The 21,364-nt window shown below is 46.0% G+C and overlaps 1 protein-coding gene across 1 annotated transcript in view; it reads left to right on the top strand.

The window, feature by feature from the left end:
• Positions 1–7,763: 7,763 nt before the first annotated feature.
• Positions 7,764–21,364, top strand: part of ARHGAP25 (Rho GTPase activating protein 25) — a 33,846-nt gene continuing 20,245 nt past the window's right edge. Inside the window, exons 1-2 of the mRNA XM_083368336.1 lie at positions 7,764–7,827; positions 16,595–16,794. Of these exons, the coding sequence (XP_083224462.1) occupies positions 7,767–7,827; positions 16,595–16,794 (261 nt within the window). The 5' untranslated portion in view covers positions 7,764–7,766. The remainder of the gene's footprint in view (positions 7,828–16,594; positions 16,795–21,364) is intronic.

Below are 21,364 nucleotides of genomic sequence, written 5' to 3'. Positions count from 1 at the left end.
TGCGGTCGGGATGGGAACTGTTCGTGAAAAGCAGTCACCAACGCAGGGGCATGAACGGCGGTCGCGTCTTCCCATGTGAAGTCCTCCGGCCCGTACCCTTTCCACTCGATCAGGTACTGGAAGCGACCTTTCAGCCAGCGGGAATCCCTGATGCTGGCGACCTCGTACTCGGGGGTGCTGTCGCCATCACGAGGTCCTGATGGGGGAGGTTCCGCTTGGCGAAGTGGACAAGCCGGTTGTTCGGGGACCAACAAGGACCGATGGAAGACGGGGTGCACGCGCAGGGAACGTGGCAGAGTTAAACGATAGGCGACCGGGTTGATGACGGCCTCGACTGGGAACGGTCCAAGGTAACGGTGGTCCAGCTTCCTCGCCGGCCGAGTGGATGGTAGGTTCCTGGTGGACAGCCAGACCCGATCCCCCACCGATAATGGAGGCGTATCCCTTCTCGACCGATCGGCGAACCTCTTGTAGTCGGCCTTGGCCTTCTCCAGCTGCCGTCGCACCAACCGATGGATCGCCTGTAACTCCGCCATGAATTCGTTCGCTGCCGGCTCCGGTGAGTCCACGGGAGAAAGGGGGAAAAACCGAGGGTGATAACCCACATTGGCCAAGAACGGTGTCATCTGCGTGGAGGTGTGCTGCGAGTTGTTAAAGGCAAACTCGGCTATGGCCAAATAGTCCACCCAATTGTCCTGCTGCAGGTTAACGTAGCAGCGCAGATACTGCTCCAAAATGCCGATGACCTTCTCGGTACCCCCGTCGGTCTGAGGATGATGCGCGGACGAGAGGCAAACCTTAATGTCCAACGCCCGCATCAACTCCTGCCAGAAGCGGGCTGTAAACTGGGCCCCCCTATCGGAGACGACTCTATCGGGAAGGCCGTGCAGCCGGAACACCTGTTGGATGAACATGCGACTAGTGGCGCGAGCTGACGGTAAGCCGCGACAGGGGATGAAGTGCGCCATCTTGGTCAACATGTCCACCACCACAAACACTGTCGTGAAGCCGGAGGATGGGGGTAGATCCGTCAGAAAGTCCATGGACACAGCCCCCCAGGGTCTCTTGGGCGTTGGCAAAGGCTGCAGTAAACCAGGCGGGGCCCCTGTCGCTGACTTGGCCTGCCTGCATGGGACGCAGGAGGTGACATAAGACTGGACATCGTGTCGGACTCGGGGCCACCAGAATGTACGGGAGACCAGGTTCAGAGTCTTGAACAGGCCAAAATGCCCCGCAGCCGGGTTATCATGACATTGGCTGAGGACGAGTCCCCTGAGTGGCCCTCCTGGAACATAGAGCCGGTCACGATAATACAGGAGTCCATCCGTGACCGACCAAGGCGAATCTGGCCCCACCTCTTCCTTCCGCTGAGCCACCCACGCCTCCTGCTGCTGCGCCTCCCGGATCCGAGCCCGTATATCCACCGGCTCCCGCACCGCAGCAAAAGACTCGACGGGGATCACGGTCCTGGGCGGAAGCTTGTCTTCCACTCGGGTGTACTCGGGCTTCCTGGACAGAGCATCCGCTCTCTGGTTGTGCCCGCTTGGTATGTACCGCACCCGGAAGTCAAACCTCGCAAAGAAGAGGGACCACCGGATCTGGCGTTGGTTCAAATTCCGAGCGGTCTGCAGGCTTTCCAGATTCTTGTGGTCCGTCCGGACCTCGATTTGATGCCGCGCCCCCTCCAGATGATGCCTCCAAGCCTCGAACGCCGCCTTGATGGCCAGCAGCTCCTTCTCCCAGATGGTATAGTTGCGCTCCGAGGGATTCAATTTCCGTGAGTGATACGCGCAAGGGAAAAGGGTACCGTTGGGCGTCGCTGCCTGAAGTAACACGGCCCCAATGGCAATGTCGGAGGCGTCCGCCTCCACGACAAATGGCCGTTGCGGGTCAGGATGCTTCAAGATGGGCTCCTTCATGAAGGCGTCCTTCAGAGCTTGGAACGCCTGTTGTTCGGGGGCGTTCCACTGGAACCGAGTCTTCTTCTGCAGGAGCCGGGTGAGGGGGGCTGTCAAGGCAGCAAAGCCAGGGATGAATGTCCGATAGTAGTTGGCAAATCCAAGAAGTCGCTGAATATCCTTCACGCGACGCGGGGGTTGCCAACTCTGCAATGACTCAACTTTACTCGGTTCCATGGCGATGCCCTCAGGAGAAATGCGGTGACCCAGGAAATCAATGGTCACCTGGTAGAACTGGCACTTCTCCAACTTGGCAAACAGCCGATGATTCCGGAGGCGCTGCAGGACCTGACGGAGATGCTGATGATGCGCTTCACGCGACGGGGAGTAAATCAGGATGTCGTCCAGGTAAATCACAACAAACTGGTCCAACAGATCCCGAAAGACGTCATTCATAAAATGCTGAAACACAGCGGGGGCGTTGGTCAGGCCAAACGGCATCACCGTGTACTCGAAATGTCCATAGCGAGTACCAAACGCCGTCTTCCACTCATCACCCGGCCGAACCCTGACGAGGTTGTAAGCTCCACGCAGGTCCAGTTTCGTGAAGATCTTAGCCTCCCGGAGTCGGTCCAAGAGCTCGGGGATGAGGGGCAGCGGGTAGCGGTTACGCACCGTGATAGCGTTGAGTTTCCGGTAGTCACAGCAAAGCCGTAACTCGCCCGACTTCTTTTTGACGAAGAGCACGGGCGCAGACACTGGCGAGGACGAGGGCCGGATGAAACCACGAGCCAAGTTCTTCGTCAGGAAGTCCCGCAATGCAGCCAACTCGGGCTCCGACATGGAGTACAAACGCCCCACTGGGAGAGGCGCATCAGGGACTAGGTCAATGGAGCAGTCGTAGGGCCTGTGCGGGGGTAATTGGTCCGCCTCTGACTCGCTGAACACGTCAGCAAAGTCGGACAGTTCGGGAGGCAAGGAAACCCCTGAGGAACCCTCCACCTGGCCGGCACAGATATGGCGGGTGTGGTCCACGCACTGCAAACTTGGGAAGGTGACCAAGTTCTGAGACCAATAGATCTGTGGATCATGCGCCCGGAGCCACGCCAGTCCCAAGACCACGGGGAAGTGCAGATCCGAAGTGACGTAGAACTGAATGGCCTCCACATGGGTACTGATGGCCATACACACGGGTTGCGTGGCGGCCGTGATAGGCCCGGACAGGAGCACTCGACCATCGATGGTCTCCACAAGCATGGGCGGATCCACTGGACACTGGGGAACAGCCCATTTGGCCACAAAGGCCGAATCCATAAAGTTAGTGGTAGCCCCAGAGTCAATTAAGGCATGGACTGGAATCCCCTCTGACTTGCCAGGGAGGATCAGACGTGCCTCCAAAATCAAATGCCGTGGAGGTTCACAGGCACCGTTGGAACGGCGTCGCTCGGAGTGGATGTTGTGGGTCGCCCGATCTTTCACACCGTCTAGATCGGGCTCGGGCCGTTTCCCGATAACAAAGCAGGGGACTTTCTCAGGGCAGGCTTGGTCACTGACGCCCGCTGACGCTTCTTCGGGCAAGAAGCAGCCAAATGTCCAGGGTCCCCACAGTAAAAACACAACCCCTCCGATCGTCGTCTGTCCATTTCCGTCACCGATAGACGGGACCTGGCGGCACCCAGCTCCATTGGCTCCTCCCTCTGGACCGGGGGCTCACGCACAACAGGGGCGGCAGGGGTCTGTGGGGTGGCACGGCGACTCTTACGCTGCTGCAGCCGGGCATCGATCCGCAGACAAAGATGGATCAGCCCATTCAGGTCTGAGGGAATGTCCACGCGGGCCAGCTCATCCAACATCTCCTCTGACAAGCCATCCTGAAAGGCATCCACGAGCGCAGCCTCATTCCAGGCGGAATCCTGGCTAAGCAGCCGGAAATCGCTGATATAGGCCTGTAGAGGGCGCTGACCCTGCCTCAAAGCTTTCAGGCGTCGGGTGGCCGTCTGTGCCTTAATCGGGTCCTCGTACATGAGGCGCATATGGTCACAAAACCCCCCAAAGTTATCCAACAAAGGGCTAGGCTGTGCCAACAGAGGCGTGCCCCAACGAGCTGCATCTCCCGACAGAAGGCTCAACACGAATCCCACCTTATCTCGGTCAGTGGGGAAATCAGCTGCTTTCACGCTGATATAAAGCTGGCATTGTCCCAGGAAGGCAGGAAACAGTTCTGGATTACCAGCGAATTTATCCGGCATAGCTAACTGACATTTCCTCCTGGGTGGGGGGGCAGCATGTACCTGAGCCTGCAGTTGTGCCACCTGAGTGGCCAGCAAGGTGAGTTGCTGGTTGAGCTGGACATTCTCGGCAAGAAGCTGCTCCATCGTAGTATTAAGGGGTGGGTGGCTGAAAGCAAACTGTTCTAAACCAGCCCTCTTCTCGCACCCCTAATCAAAGGAAGAGTCTGGAAAGCGTCCAAGATCAAAAGGCTTCTGCCAAGTTTTAATTACACTGTTACAAAAATACAAGAGCTTGACTTCTCAAAGAAAAAGTTGCTTTCAGCAACTAGCCCCTCCCCAAACACTTCTTTTATAGAGAGCTCAGGGCGTGGTCTCCCTGTGCCTCCTCCCGAGGAGTCCCATAGCCTTCCTTTGTTTGTCCCTGCTCGTCTGCCTCCTGCGTCGGGCGTCCTTGAACAGGGCCAGCTGTGGGTCATCATCCTCCGCACTCTCGGGCTCACACAGCTGAGAAGAGGTTCCCGGCTGAGGACTCTGCAAAGTCTCCAAATCATCATCAGCCGGTTCGTTTCCCTCCTCCCCCACATCTGAGTCCTCCGATACATCGGACCCGGCTGTCGGGCCCACAGGCTGGCCCTGAGTCACAACAAGTTCTGATAAAATGTGGTCCAACCTTTCTGACTTGGTGGAAATTGTGGCATGGGGGGGGAGAGGGAATGGTTGCATGTGTTGCTTTCACAAACTCAAATCTACACGTTATAACACTGTTTCTCTGTCCATGGGCCCCTGGGGGGCTGCAATGTCACGGGGTCCATGAAGACTTGAAGAAACGTTATAATTTAAATCTTGAGTTAAGTCTTGGGGGTCCAAAGCCACAAAAGGTATTTAAAGGGGGCCTGTGGTGACGAAAAGGTTGAGAACCATTGAGCAGGGGGCTGGACTAGAAGACCTCCAAGGTCCCTTCCAGCTCCTATTGTGTTACAGCAGGGGTGTCAATCTGCCAACCCACAGGCCAGTTGCATCATACAGAGGCCACGCCCACCCCAGCCCTGGCAATGTGAAAAAAACCCCGAGATACATCACGACACGTCACGTAATGTGGCGAGTTTAACACCTGTGTGTTACAGCATTACAGTAGAATTGAAGGGGGGGAATCATTGATGCCACTAGTTGTGTATTTCAACCCAACCCATGAAATGTTTGCAAATCAGATAGTTGAGATGTCCAGGAAGTGCAAGCCATAGTATTCCATCTGATACTCAATGGAAGTGAAAATTGGACTTTAAAGGAGCGAGATAGGAAGAATATTAATGCTTTTGAATTTTGGTGTTGGAGCATGGGTAATCAAGAACACAAACCAATGGTTCATTGAACAAAGCCTAAAGTGATGTTTCCTGCTCTGGCACTGTGACTGCAAATAAAAAAAAAATGCATCCTCTAAAACAGGTGGGGAACGGTGGCCCCTTTATGACCTGTGGACTTCAACTCCCACAATTCCTGAGCCAGGGTGGGAGTTGAAGTCCACAAGTCATAAAGGGGCCATCGTTCGCCAACCCTGCTCTAAAAGATGCCAATTTTGAATTACTCCGTTTGCCCTTGTTCTGGAACCACAGGCATTTGGGGATGGGAGGGGTAACTCTGAAAATTAAAATGGTGGCTTCAACAGCTTGATTGCCATGACCATCTTGTCATCACCCTGCTCGCCCACAGCTCTGTCTTGAAACAAAGGTGAACTCTACTGAGTTAACCCATCCAGTGAGTAAGATACCGTCAGAACCCATTCTTTCCCTGGGGGGGGGGAGGACCTATTTCATTTCTTCTTCATCTCTTTCTGCCATTCTCCTGAGGGGGAGGGGGGAAGGGTCTGTGGTATGGCTCTCTGCTTAGCTACAATGTATCCTTTCCACTGTTCCTATATCCTTACTCCTTGAACTGTCTCCCTTGATGTTACCTTGGGGTGATAAAGGAATGTGCCTCCAACCATCTGGCTTATCTCTCGCTGTGGAAGAGAAGGTGTGCAGACCCAACTACATCTTCACAAGCATGGGAAAGGACCCCGTTATCAGCTCTTTTTCCACAGCAGACTTAACCCCTGGGGATTGGCCCATTCAAACTGACCGGATGAACTCTTGGGGTGGGGTTTGCTTGGGACTCTTTTAACCTATTGATCTGAGTGGGAAAGCCTCAGATCCTGCCTTCTATGTCTGCTATCAGCTTCTCCTAATAAAAGTTCCTTTTGGAATGAAACTGTTCCAAGAGTCCTGTTTTTTTGGGATGAGGTTTTGAAGTGGGCCCTGACAGGTATTTTATTTTCATCCCATCTTTATTATTACTGAGATAGAACTATGTGACCAGGAGGTGGTCCTGAAGGATCTAGGTCGGGGTAGGCAACCTCGGCTCTTTTATGACTCATGGACTTCAACTCCCAGAATTCCTGAGCCAGCTATGTTGAAGTCCATGAGTCATAAAAGAGCCGAGGTTGCCTACCCCCGATCTAGGTGGTACCATGACCCTTGGCTCTAGCAAAGCTCCCTGTCTCAATCAGAAGCTCTTTGACCAGATCAGGAAGCAGACACGACAAGATTGCTTGGAGCTCTCTCAGTCTGACCTGCTGTGTTTTCCCTTCCCTTCTTATAGCAAGAGTGTTGAGGTGAGGCCAGTCTGAATGTCTTTCTAATGCTTTGTTTGTTTCTGGGCTAAAAGCTTGCTTGTGTGGTGTAGGGAAGGTTTCCCATGGAGATATTTGGTGAATGCGTATCTACTCTTGAATCTCTAAGGAGCCTGCAAGCTCTCCCAGTTTTGCCCAACTTGTGACTAATGCATCATGCCAAGGTCTTATGTTGCCTTGCAGTGGAAGTGAAAGGTCTACAGCCCACGCAGTCAGCTCTTCTACCCAAAGACCAAATGACACCAGAAGATGTAGGTGGTGGCAGCTTGACGTAGGTCAGGGGTCTCCAATCTTGGCAACTAAGACTTCAACCATGCGGGCTGGGGAATTTTGGGAGTTAAAGTCCATAACTCTTACAGTTGCCAATGTTGGACACCCCTGACCTAGAGCATCACTGCCTTTTAGTCATTCCCAACTTTGTGGGCTGAGACGAGCAGACTAAACACTCCAAAGACTTTCTAGCTGTTCTTTCCCCAGTCCCGCCTGCCCGCCCGCCTCCGGCTTTAGTCCATCAGCTTCACATGCCGAAGGCTCACTTCCTCAAAGCTGGTGAGACAGCAGCACCCATGTGTTTAGCCACCCAGGGCGGGTGCCTTGCATGGCACGTCTGTGGTTTTGCAGAGGAACGCTCCAGAGAACATGGAGCTAAATGCAACCAAGGACCTACCAAGAATGAAGGTGACCCCACCAGGTTCTTCCTGTCTGTGAAATGAACTGAAGTCAGACTAACATCTGGAAAGCGAGGGAACTAACTTTGTGCCACAAGAAAGCAAGAGAGAACTATCTGTATGTCACAGAGGATCCCACACTGGGTAGGCGGAAGTTGTTGGCAAACCAACGAGACTTTGCTTTTCTCAAGGAAGCTCAAACGTCAATTGAAAAACATCTCTCCAGTGCTCATAGTCTGGAGCAGGAGAAAGGACCCACGCTACGGGCCCCTGCGTGGATGCAAGCCTTACAGCTGGAGCTGGGATGTCTCTCAAATTTCCTCGTCACTGGGATTTGCATCTGAAGAAGAATATGTCCAAAATAGGTATTCTCTTATTTTAAAAAATGAGTTGAGGAGTCTATAGTAGCCCTAGACTTTGTCCTCGGGTTCGGTGTGTAAAGGCTGTGAAAACGTGGAATTGCTCCCTTTGCAGGCTGTGTAGAGATTTAAACCCAGGTGAGCCACTCAAGGCTCTCCTCTCCTGCTTCCTCAGTCTGCCTCTTGTGGGTCTCAGGGTTGGTTTGGGTTTGAAAGGCTTCTGCTGAGGTCCAGCCCTCCTCCTAGCAATAGGCAAATGTTGCCCCTTGAGACAAAGAGCTGTATCTAGTGATAGGCCATTTTAGGCTCTGATTTAAATGCATCACCCAGTTTTGCTCAGTTCTTTTGCAGTTCCGTATAGCAGGCAGGTGGTTTTGTTCTTGCAAGGTCTTGCTCTGGCTTTTGACTTCATGTAGATTTAGAATCTGTGGGGTTCCAGCGTTCCATTCTCACAAGCTGGAAGAAGCCATTACCCCCCCCCCCCCGCAACTTCTGTGATGCCCATTTGGCAAAAAAAAAAAAACAGCCAGAGGGCTCTTGGTGGCACCATTCAAGCCCATCAAATCATTTTCTTTTCTTGTCTTGCCGAGAAAGAACCCCCATCTAACCTCACCCCGCAAGGTTGACTGCATCCATTTCTTTTTTTCAACCACTTTTCAGACTGTGTCAAATAAGGGAAGGTGTATTGAAAACAGGAGGGGAATCTGCAGTTAGGGTGATCTTGGTTGGAGGTTGAAGTTTCTGGTGGATCAATCATTTGTGCTGTAGCATCTCTTGAGGATCACGATGGGTCAGACACGACTTCGCAACTAACAACAACATCTCTGTTGAATTAGTGTTCCCGTTGAGCCCGCAAAATCTCCATTTTTGAGGGTGTCAACATCAAGCGCATTCTTTGAGCAGTTAAGTCAAAATCTCTGGCCCTCCATGCCTTCTGATGCCATTTCAATGAGTCTTCAAGAAAAGGGACACAGCACATGGTCCTGCAGGAAACGGGTTCTGTGAGTTCTGATCTTGTCAGTTGCTTTCCTCATGGATCCCTGCTGTACTAGGTTTTGGCACCTGCCAGTGGACAGGATCTGATCATGAGCACTTTGTGATTCAAGGGGCATTTTAGCTCACTGCTCCTCAGCCTAGTAGGGAGGGCTGTGCTCTGCTTCCAAGAACCTCCTGCAGAAGTTAGAGGTTCCATGGTCAAGCATTGTTGACTTAGCGTTCTCCAACACCTTCCCTTTTCCCTCCAACTTCCCCTCCCATTTTCATTTTCTCTCCCCCTCCAACCCAACAGTGCAGCATTTCTCCTCATCATGTAGAGAAGAAATACATGTGATCGTCATTTTACTACTTGAGGTCTTTTGCTCTCCTTGTCCTTTTTGTCTAAATAAAGATTTTTTTGTATCGTTGCAAAAGATGGAATTCCCCACACTTGCAAATTCCCCTTGCTTTAATGTGGTCGGGAGTTTTTATATATTTGTGATAGCTTTCTCTAGGAGAAAACTAACCTGTAAGTTGTAGATTAGTGCAGTTGTAGACTATGGTTTTGAAAGGCAATGAACTAGGAGAATAAATCTATGTAGAAAGAATGTTGTGGTTCCTTAAATCAAAAGTGGTTAGTTTTCAGGTTTAAGTCACCTGTGACCATTGGACTAATTTCAAAGGTTTCTGCAAGAGTCCACTTCAGATTTATGATGAAAGCTTGATCCCTTCTCAATTGCCTCATGCTTGAAGTCAGTCTGGGGAAAGCATGTCCTTGATCAGTTTAGACTTCAGGCCTAGCGTTATTTTCTTCAGTCCTTCGCACCCCATCAGGGAAGGTAGATTGTGGGAAGGCAGCCTGTAGCAAGAGAAAAAGAATTTCCACTGCTGTCTTACTGAAAATTGAACCTGTAGATTATTGGGGGGGGGGGTGGTAAAAGGGAAGAGTCTTGCAGAAATGAAATAATTTAAATAAAAATGGAAGTAAAACTATAAGTTTAGCACTTCAAAAGTCAGATATGTACCTTGGACAACTTTCTGATTTCTACTTTATATTATTCTGTTTTTTTATTTAAAAAGTTTTACAATACATTTTAACAAAACACAACCCCACCCCACCCCCTTCCCACTCCCCAACCCTCCCCAGCCCCTCCCTCCCTTCCCCCTCCCCCCTCCCCGACTTCCCAGAGCTAAGTACAGGGTATAAAAATACAAACAATCATAATCTACCTTATGCAAACAATCATAAACTGTTAAAGCTATCGCACTTTAACTCATATAAATTAACTCCAAACAGTATAAATATCACATCAATAATTATTCAAATGCTGGATAATACTTTTTAGTCCCATATTTACTCCACAGTATCTCTCTGTTGCAAATAGTCTTTCAAGTATACTAAAATCTTTGCCATATCCTCCAAGTTGGGAACTTTTACAGTCCATTCTTCTATAATCGGCAGTTCTTCCTTCTTCCAATATTGCCCTACTAAAAGTCTTACTGCCGTAGTTAAATTCAACATCCGCTTGATATCCACAACAGTAGTGTCAATAAAAATACCCAATAAAAACAACTACAGACAAAACAAATTTACATCAATCATTAAAAAACCAATTTTTCTATTCTTCTTTCCACCTGGTCTTTAATTTTCCATACTAAAACCAAATTTATACAATCTTTCCTTCTCTTAATATATTATACAGTTTCAAGTTATATTATTCTGTTTTATTCTGTTTTATGCCAGCTCCTATCAGTGGTCAGATTAGCACAGCTGAGCTCCCAGAAAGAATGGGGGTATGGAAAGGGTCTCCGAAGGACCCTCCCTAATTATTTGGATGTAAAGATGTGAGGAGAGATATGTACTTTCAGGCTGGCAAGATTCTATTAATGTAACCTTATATAAACTTAAGAGCTAGTTCTTCTGGGTGTGCGTCTTGTTTGGCCTACTCATAAAGTTGACAGCACCACACATAGTTTTTAAATTTTTTGCTCTATTTTATCTTGCCGCAACAGCCAACCTACCATGTATGTTTCATTGGGACTGGCATCCACTCACATTTGCGAGCAAGGAGTGGCCGAGACCTTCCTTTCAACAAAAGCGCAAGAGACCTCTCCTGAGACCAACGTTCAAATGTCCACTTGAAATAACACATCAGTCTTAAACTTCTGTTTAACCCACTTTTCTTTGAAAAAAAACACATTCCCAAATGGTTATCTTGCCTTTAACCTCTCTCACAGAATTTTAAAAATAATAATATAGCCACTCTAGTACTTATAATAATGTTTTCATCTTTTAAATCTGTGTCCCTGAGTAATTTAAAAAAAATATCAATGTCCTGGGAATAAAAGCAATCTCAGATTTTGACTTTAGAGTCACTTAAGCAATTTTAAAAAAACAATAATTGAAAGAAGGCAGCAGCATCCCAGGTCCCTACTGTTGGCAAGTTCTACATGGAAATCTCCACAAAGTCAAGTTATTGGTTTCTCTTTTTCAATTTTTCCTTTATTTTATTTTTTTATTGCATTTTAAAATGTAACTAAATAAATAAGGTTGCCAAAACAGAGGTGAACAATTTCTTTTTGGCTTTCCAAAGTCAGTGGAAATAGCTGGCTCAGGAATTCTGGGAGTTGAAGTCCATGAGTCATAAAAGAGCCGAGGTTGCCTACCCCTGGCTTAGGCCTAGGCCGCTTTATGACTCGTGGACTTCAACTCCCAGAATTCCTGAGCCAGCCATGCTGAGGGGAAAGGGAGAGGTTTCCAAGCTGAGCCATGCTGGCTTAGGAATTCTGGGAGTTGAAGTCCATGAGTCATAAAAGAGCCGAGGTTGCCTACCCATGGCCTAGTCTGTGGTTCATTCTCATGTACCTTTACAGGTGCACAGGATTAATCTAAACTAATCGCATTTTCCTTCATAAGAGTATAACATATAAGAGCTAGTTTGGTCTAGTGGTTAAAGTACCAGGCTAGAAAGCAAGAGACCATGAGTTCAAATCCTGCTTTAGCCATGAAAACCAGCTGGGTACCTTGGGCAAATCACTCTCTCTCTCAGATTCACCGCCTTGAGTTATTTGTAAAAATAATAAAGGTGGGAAATGAATAAATAGGACACCGTGATTATATGCTTGATGTGGGGGAAGACTTAATTTGAGGACTTAATTTAAGTAAAAATGTAAAGGCTTTAAAAAACAGGGTATTTTCCTTTTCCAAAAGGGGTGAACATGAGGAAAAAAATTTACAAGTTACATGAGGAAAAGTTTCACAAGATCAGTAGTAGTGGGTGTGATCAGGAACTCTGTGGGAGCATCTTTGAAGTCAAAGGTTTCCCTGGCCATTGTTTGCACTGTCCTGTATTTGGAATGTGCAACAGAAATCAATAAGAAAGCTATTAACTTACTGATTGCTTATTATTTAATAAACAAGTAATACATAATTTGGTCTAGTGGCATCAGGTTAGAAGCCAGGAGTCGGTTCTAAGATAAGAGTTCTAATCCTATCTTAGCCACAAAAGCCTGCTGGGTGACCTTGGGATGGTCACTCTCTCTAAGCCCACAACACAGAGTTGTTATGTGGGGAAAATCGGAGGAAGAAGGTGTGCTGAGTCTTGGGCTACTTGCAAAAATAATAAAGGCAGGATAAAAATCTAATAAATGAATAGCCAGTGGAAGTTCTTCTTCATAGCAGGAGAGACATTTTTTTTAATTTGAAAAATGCTGTGTTACTATATTGTTGAAAGGAAAATCTTCATCAGGGTCCAGTCCAAGCTGGGAATAAACAAAATGGAGACTGCTTTAGAAAGAAGGTTGTAGTTTATTGAAGAGCAGGACCACAAGACATGAGGATCTGGAGCAGCTGACCACATGTTGCTGGGAGTAGTAGGTTTTTATACCTTCTTGGGCTTTTGTGTTTGGAGTTGTTCTTCTTGTTTCTGTAGCATGAACTTTGACCTGAGCTTTTGAGCATGTCCTTTTGGTATTTTGATGGTGATGGGTTAATCCTATTATGTCCTAAAGGTCATCTCTTTAGAGTTTGGGTGGGGTGTATAAATTTTAGGGGTCTTTGTCTTTCTAATCTCATCAGCTTTTAGCTTCCAACCTTCCTGAACAGGATGATCAAATCTCTATTTCTAAAAGCTTCTGCTTGGGGGAGGGAGACTTGGAGCTGTCTTTGTTTAAGATTTTTCATTATTCCTTTGGGGAAATATAATATTCTGCTTTTTTATATTTCCCCAAATATTTCTTTCTCAGAGTCGGGGGGTGCTGTCCTCCTACAATATCTTTGCATACAATCCATTAGTCCCCTCTAAGATGCTTTGCATCTCTTGTAAAAGCTTCAGATTTTCAACACCCAAGGTAGAGATTTGAGCTTTGTTGCAGCATTTTCTACAGCAGGATAGGGAAATCAAAACGCAACATAGCCCTTACAAGTTCAGCCCCTTTCAAAATGACTACTGTAATCTATTTTGGGCTCTCCAACTCCTCTTCCAGTCATAAAACGTGAAATCAGTGTTACAGATTTTCACATGCTGAAAGTGAAAGAAAAACCAATCCTATCTCTGGAGTGTAAAACAACAGCCGGAAGTCTCTGCTTCTTCTTTTATATGGGGATGCGTCGCCATGTCTTCTGCCTTTGCCCCCTGTTGACTGGAGCCTAAATCCAGAGAACATGGTCTGTGCTCAGAAGACCAGCAAGCCCATCCTAAGGCAAATACGACTGAAGTTTAAGTCTTTAAATTTTTTTAAGACTTTTTAACTTTTTAAGATTTTTAAGACTTTGGAAATCCAAAAAGAAATTGCTCACCTCTGTTTTGGCAACCTTATTTATTTAGTTACATTTTAAAATGCAATAAAAATATAAAAAATAAAGGAAACATTTAAAAAGAGAAACCAATAACTTGACTTTATGGAGATTTCCATGTAGAACTTGCCAACAGTATGGACCTGGGATGCTGCTGCCTTCTTTCAATCTCTTGAGTCTGCTGATCTCCATTTTCAAGAAGTGTGTTGCTTGCACTAATTCCTCAAAGAAATGAGATGAATCAAAATGGAAAGAGGTAAAACCTTTTTTTTTAAAAAAAAATTCACACCCTCAATTTCCTCCTGCCTCACCCAACAGCAGCCAGCAGAGAGCACTCAGGAACAAATTTTAGGTTTCTTTAGAGACCCTCTGAACTTCTCTTGCTGGAGAAGAGTTATAGGATTTCAGGAGGGGATTTATTTGGCTGGATCTGAACTGAACTAAGCTGGAGTGAAATGGCAGCATTTGGGGCAAAATTGAATTCTTCCACACAATCAGCTGAAGTTCTGAGCCGCTACACCACAAGTTCCCCAGAAGTTTCATTTCCACCTAATTTCCTCTTGCAACAAGTTTGTCTGCCAGTCTATGCAGAGAACGAAAGTCAACCAGCAGTGGAAACTTTAAATTTGTTGCCGTGTGTGTGTGTGTGTGTGTGTGTGTGTGTGTGTGTCTGTGAGCTGGAAGGCTAAAAGAGACAACCCTAGATGACAGATCATACCAGTGTGATAAAAACTGATTGTGTGGCTGTGTTTACTGTAGAGGCCTCCCTTGTGTCAAAAGTGGAAAAACCAGCTCTCCAGATGTTCCTAGATGTCAGTGGCCAGCAGCAGCCAGAGGATGGTCACAGTGGCAAAATTAAAGCCTTTCTTCTTTTGAACTTTTAATAACTATAAACCAAGGTGCTTTAATGCTTGCGTTTATTGTTTAATTTTCTATGGAAATTTTCAGCCATCCAGGCCATGGTTGTTGCAACGGTGCTTTTACAAAAGGCAACTGGACTTTCTTGCTTTTTTCCTTCAAAACATTTTGCTTCTCACCCAGAACTGAAGAAGCTTCTTGGATGAGAGGCGAAACATTTTCAAGGAAAAAAGTAAGGAAGTCCAGTTGCCTTTGGAAAAGCACCATTGGGATAACCAAGACCTGGACAATTGGGAATCTCCACAGACATGAAGCAAAGACATTAAGCATTGTGAAGCAAAGTCATGGAGTCCAGTGTCAAAGGAGATTCTCCATCATCCAGGTCATGTTTGTCTCAAAGGTGCTTTTCCAAAAGGAAGCTGGACTTTCTTACTTTTTTCCCTGAAAATATTCCACTTCTCGACCAAGAGGCTTCTTCAGTGGTTACTTTTGTTAAATTGTTTAAATGGCGCACCGCCCAGAGCCCCTCGCTGAAGGAGATGGAGAGTTAAGAAGTGTGAGATATAAATAAATAAACAAACCAAGATTGGGCTTCAATCACGCAGTCATGGCTGCCTTCTTTTTGACACACAGACACACAACTTCGATGTCTCAGTGGCTATCCCAATCTGTCAGCCAAGATGTGGTAGAACTGAACATCTATAGATGGGCACGAGCATTTGGCCGGTTAAAGGACAACATGATCTCTGTCAGAGGCAAGATGTGTGTGTGTGTGTGTGTGTGTGTGTGACTTATGGAAATAGAGTTGTGACATCAAGTTCTGCTTCTTTTTACTTGTGTCAGGACATTACACCCACGTTCAGAAAAGGGGGAGGTGCTTTTGTTACTGTGTTGAAAGCAAAGGCCTCTGCATGAATAAATGGGCACTACAAAACAAATAATAAAAACAAGATGACAGGATAGATAAAATGGCACAAGAGAAAAGCTGTAATTCTTCACCTGCGTCTCTAGACAATCAAATTAAGATGCTCACAAAGTTCTTTAATCAGACTTTTGAAAGGTTGCAGAAATGGCAGCAACTAGGTTTTAATGTTATCCATTAATTCCAAGGATGGCTAGGATGAGGGACTTCTGAATTCTCTTGCCAATAATTGTTTCGTGTACTTTGGAAGTAGCCAAGGTTCTGTTCTTCCAAGCCGATTTCACATTCTAGAAAGGCTGTAATAATTTGCAAAGAACTTAGGAAAGAGATGGGATCAACGGGAGACCTCTGTTGCAAGCAACAAACAACTTTGATTCTAGCACTGAGACTTTCTTGGGTTCTTGCTGCTCTTTGACATGGTAATCAAATGTCCGCAAGATGAAAACCAATCTCAAGGGACACTAAGACCCCAACAGTTCAGACATGAGCCTTCTGCTCTATTGCAACTGAGGTTTTGCATAAGTTGGAAGGTGCCCAGCTCTGCCCTTTCTTGAACACCCTGAACACCCACCCCGACTAAAATGACTTTCCAGTGTAGACACTTCCCACCCATTGTCTTTAGATGAGGTGGCGACTTTTTCATCTCCCCCTTCTGTTTCTTTGCTGTTTATTTTTGCTCTTGCAGGACTTCTGTTTTTTCCCCAAGGTGTATTTTCATCAAGATACACAACTATTGCTCTTTGAAAACTAACCAGGCAGTGTGTAAGATCTCAAATAGGTGAAGAATTCTATCTTTTCCTTGAGGACAGCTTATAAATGCAGTAGTAATGGTCCAGGCATTTTTGGTGTATTCCACCCACACAACAGATGCTTCTTGCTCTGTGTCTGCTCAAACGAGGATCCCCTGGGTTCATCTGCAGATTTAATGACAAAAAGAAGATGCCTTATGTTCTTATTTGTAAAGCGCACCGCCTACGCAGGAAAAAGGAAGTCCACTCAGAGATAGAGCTTCCTTTCAAGCAAACTCCTTGCCACAGGCAGTGGGCTTAGCAAAGCAAAAATCAGCTTTGCTCTCTGGGTCTGGTTCTGGAGACCCAATGGCAGATTTTCCTATCAAGGAAGCCTCATGTGCTTCTGGGCCAGAGGTCCTCCCTTGATTGTCCTCTGCTTCTTCTTCTGGTGGCCCTCTTTCTTCTGGGCTCACATTTCACTTCTCTCCCTAGTTCGCTCGCAGAGCATGATGGCTGTTGATGCAAAAGGTTCCAGCACTTGGCTTCAGCCCCCCAATCCTCTGGAGCGCCCCTTGAAAGCTGGCTGGCTTAAGAAGCAGCGATCCATTGTCAAGAACTGGCAGCAGAGATACTTCGTGCTGAAGGGGCAACACCTGTATTATTACAAGGAAGAGGAAGAGCTGAAGCCTCAGGTAACATTAGGGAGGAGGAGAAAGATTCTTGATGTTGATGCATATTTATGCTGCTGGGGTGATGGGAGAGATGGAAAGGCTGAGGGGGGGAAAGGGTTTGGAATCACTGAAATGCATAGAATCACTGAAATGCACCTTCTGTAGAGGAGGCCAATCAAGTTCTCGGGAGCCAGGAAAAGTACAGAGGGACCTTGAACTAGAACCTCCTACTTCAGTTCTAGTTCTCTTCCGTTCAGTTTGAAATCTGAACTAGAGAAGAGTGGCTGGTTTTTAGCATTGTGGGTGGCCAATTACCGATCGTAAGGAGTTGGGAAGGAAAGAACGCAAGGAAAATAATTTGATGGGCTGTTCTAATTCTTAGAGCTTTCAAGGCATTTTGCTCTTGCACCAACTCCAGAGAGTTGAAGAAATTATATTTCAGAAGTCTTGACAATGTTGTCTGTGTTTTCTATTTTCTGGAGGCAAGTTCTGGTCAAAGGAAGAGCTGGTCCCTCTCTTTACGAAAGAGCTCCTTAAATGTCTAGTATTTGTAGAGGATGATTTATCTACGATAAAGTTTCAGAGTTTCTCCTTCGGCTTAAGAAGGTTCTGGGCTACATCCAGGGTGCAATATTTAGTCAGATTTTTGGAACTGAGATTCATGATCATGCCATTTATTCTCAGCTGATGTCCTCCATGCTGCTGGTTGATTCTAGGTTTGGCCTAGCCCTAGACCAGGGTTGAGCAAACCTGGCTCTTTTATGAGCATGGCTGGCTCAGGAATTCTGGGAGTTGAAGTCCACAAGTCATAAAAGAGCCAAGTTGCCTACCCCTGCCCTAAACCACAGGTCTGCAACCCGCGGCTCCGGAGCCACATGCAGCTCTTTCAGCTGTCTCCTGCGGCTCCCAGTCCTCTGCCATGTGCAGTCCAAAAAAAAAGTGGGACTAAAAAAGTTCAACCAATCAATTCAAATATGCAGGGTAGGTGCATATCTTGCCTTGGCTCCACTCTTCAGTCAAACCCTGTTCTGCGCATGCGCGCATGTACGCGCATGTGCACACATTTTTTGCGGCTCCCAGTTTTTCCTTTTGTGAGGGAACCAGTTCTGAGTGGCTCTTTCACTGTTTCAGGTTGCCTACCCCTGCCCTAGACAATCAATTAAGCCAGCTCTGTTGCCAGGGTCTTTTCTTGCAGACTGTGCCAAGCATTTGGGCTTCTGAAGGGGAGTTCTGAAATGTAACGAACAAAGTTTCAATGTTTGAATATCTCATTCTTTCACGGTGCTAACCAAAAGCTCGTGACTCTGAAAACAGAGAAGGGGATGGGCACTGGAGTCTGTACCCTCTCATAAGGAAACAAACCTTTAATTTGAAAGGGACACAAATGCATGCTGTTTGTAACAAAAAGGCCAAAGCCTTTTCTTTCTGCACTCCAACACCTTTTTTAAAACATTTAGTGGAACTTTCTGCATTCCCACGACTGCAAGACAAGATCTGTACCTCTTTCTAAAGAGCCACTCTGTGAAGTTCCTACCGGGTTTACCCAACCATTCAATGAAAACTGATGCTGAAAAATGTTAGCAATACAGAAATATAGGGCATTAGATATCAAATTCAATGAGAGCCTCCCACCTAAACTATGGAAATCAGTGATGCCCATTGTTCACAGATGTGATGAAGCTGCCCAGAGACCATGAGTGTCGTTTCATAGTTTCAATTTGAGTATTATGCTTGTGAGTTCTGCCAATGCAGCATGCATATTAATAATTGGCAAATTTAACATTTATTTTCATTTAAAAATTTATTTATTTATTTATTTTAATTCCATTTATATCCCGCCCTTCTCCGAAGACTCAGGGCGGCTTACAAACATAGCAGTATCTTTGAGTCAACAAAGTATCCATCATTGTAACTGATAGTTAAGCTTCCCTTCTGTTCAACTACTTAGAGATTTGTTGTATTTTTCTTCAATTTCAGATGATAACAGTGAAATTGAAAAGGGATGTGGTGCTTTGGACACTATTTGAAAACCTTTGTATATTTTATAGGGGTTTAAGTGCCTGCTCCCTTTCCATCTTCTATGCTTCACAGAATTACATGGGAATGCGGAAGTGCCCCTGCTTTAGGATTGTGATAGAATTTAAAGGGAGATTAGTACTTATAAATAATTCTAATACAATCCCAGTAAAATATTTTCAAGTTATTCCTGAAATTTAAGGCTTCCTCCACATGGAGTATTTCCATCTGAAACAACCTGGATTGTTTTTTCACTTCTAAACTGATCTTTTTCTTTTCTTGGAAAAAAGAATAATTCATAAAGTAGCAGAAATTTCAGGATGATTGCAGGATTATATACCTTTGATCCCATCAAACAACAGCACCTGCTCTTTCCCAGATATTTGGGAAGGATAAAACTGTCACATCCTGTCTCAATATTGTTCAAATAATAATAATAATAATAATAATAATAATAATAATAATAATAATAATAATAATAATAATAATAATAATAATAATAATAATAATAATAATAATAATAATAAAAATCATCATCATCAGCAGCACTTTGGGTGCAACTCCAAAACATCTGGAGCACCACTTGAACACCATTGGCAGACAAAATCACCATTATTCAATTGCAAAAGGCAGCTTTACTAGGAACAGCTTATATCCTGCAATATTTTAATGTTATTAAATAACAACATTTGCCTATTCCGGGTCCTTGAGAAAGACTCAATAGGTGGACAAAAACACCAAATTCAATCTCAATATTCTAGCTGTCTGTGTGTCCAACTGTAATATTTCAACTGCTAGATCAGTAGGAGGAGTGGACAGCCTCATTGTGTGTGGCTCCTAAACTGTTTTTCTGCAGCTCCTGGGCTCGTTGCGAATAAAATGCCAAATTGCAATGATACAGCAGCTAAAATTTGGCTTTAAATCTTAGGGCAGCTTAAGTGGTGTTGTATAAGTGATTGGTTAAAAAAAATGCATCTGTAGCTTTATTTCATTCCATGAACAAATCTGCAAATGGCCCCTTTCCTGAAATCTCTAGAAAAGTTCCTTTCTGAGGAGAAGGACCAAGCTGGCATCTCTGGGCTGCAGATCACAAAGAGATACAGAAATCTCTAACTCTTTGCAGCCTCTACAAGAATCTGGATCTTTGCATAATAGCAATAGCAATAGCACTTAGACTTATATACCGCTTCTCAGTGCTTTTTACAGCCCTCTCTAAGAGGTTTACAGAGTCAGCGTATTGCCCCTCAACAATCTGGGTCTTCATTTTGCCCACCTTGGAAAGATGGAAGGCTGAGTCGACCTTGAGCCAGTGAGAACTGAACTGCTGAACTGCCGGCAGCCGGCAGTCAACAGACGTAGCCTGCAGTACTGTATTCTAACCACTGGGCCACCACTATTTTTCAATAATTAGGTCCGTTCAATTGGAATCTAGCAGGACCATCCTAATCTGATCCTTATCTTTTTCTTCTCTAATGACCAATAACTTTTCTGGATGGAGGGCAAGATCCCACTTCCAGAACCTTTCTCAAAAGCTGCTATTCCTTGATGCCATCCTTACTCCCCTGACCCATGTGTGTCCACCTCTTGTCTCAGGAGAGCAACCAAGTGTGGAAGAACAGAGTCTGCTCAACAGTTGGCACCTCTCTGCTCTGCTTGAGCATCCTGTCCTCCATCTCCCTCCCCCTCAGTCTGCTTCCTGTCTGTAAATTTCCCTTCTCAGAAGCTCACCCGTGCTCTTGCTTTGCCACTGCAGTCCTACCTCTCAGCTCCGCCACCCAACCCTGCCTGTTTCTGGTTTCCTACAGCTAGGGTAGCTCAACCCATGCTGCTTTGCCTCCTGCTCTGGTCCATCCAGGATCAAAAGCATAAGTGCTTGCAAGGAACTTGAGTTTCCTCTGTTGTCAAGTCACAAGGCACCTTCCTAGATTGCTCCATGACCGGTCTGATTCATGGGGTGAGCAGGTTCCTTTGTGGCTAAATAGAAAGGGCTGATTCTGGGACTTCCGGTTTTGTGTGATAGCGACTGGTCGCAGGCTTGCAGATTCTCTGCACCCCCACGGCTAATTTTGCCCTGCCAGGGGACCCTAAATGGGTCTAAGTCACCCCGGAGAGGCGATGAAGAAAGAAGGGTGCTCCGGCAATTCTGGAACGGCAGCGGCCATTCCGTTCAACTTGGGGAAAGCCTTCTAACCTGACAGGAGAAAGGCTGGCCGTATTGCATCGACCAGCCCAAGCTACTAGCAACCGAAGTCCAAAAGCACTAACCAGCACAACTGTGAACAGCCTGCTTGAAACTAGGTGAGGAATTTGATCTTCTCTTTTCTCTTTTATATTTGATTCCCTGGAAAAGATCCCCAGGAAGCAAAATACTTCCGAAAGGGAAGGTGGGGGATTTCTGCCCCACCCTTATACTAACGGAAGTGGAGAATTAATCTTTTTATGGAGGATCGAAATATATGGAAGTGAAATAAATATAAAACCTGAAACCTAAGATGAAGACTATGACAGCTATGACTTTAATATAAGACTTGGCAAAATCTTGGAAAAGCTAATCTAGGTCTGTGACCTTCAAAGC

This window comes from Vipera ursinii, assembly GCF_947247035.1.
Source record: "Vipera ursinii genome assembly, chromosome: 8".
Lineage (NCBI taxonomy): Eukaryota > Metazoa > Chordata > Lepidosauria > Squamata > Viperidae > Vipera > Vipera ursinii.
The sequence above is the reverse complement of the archived record's forward strand: the minus strand, read 5'-3'. Positions and strand labels throughout refer to the sequence as shown.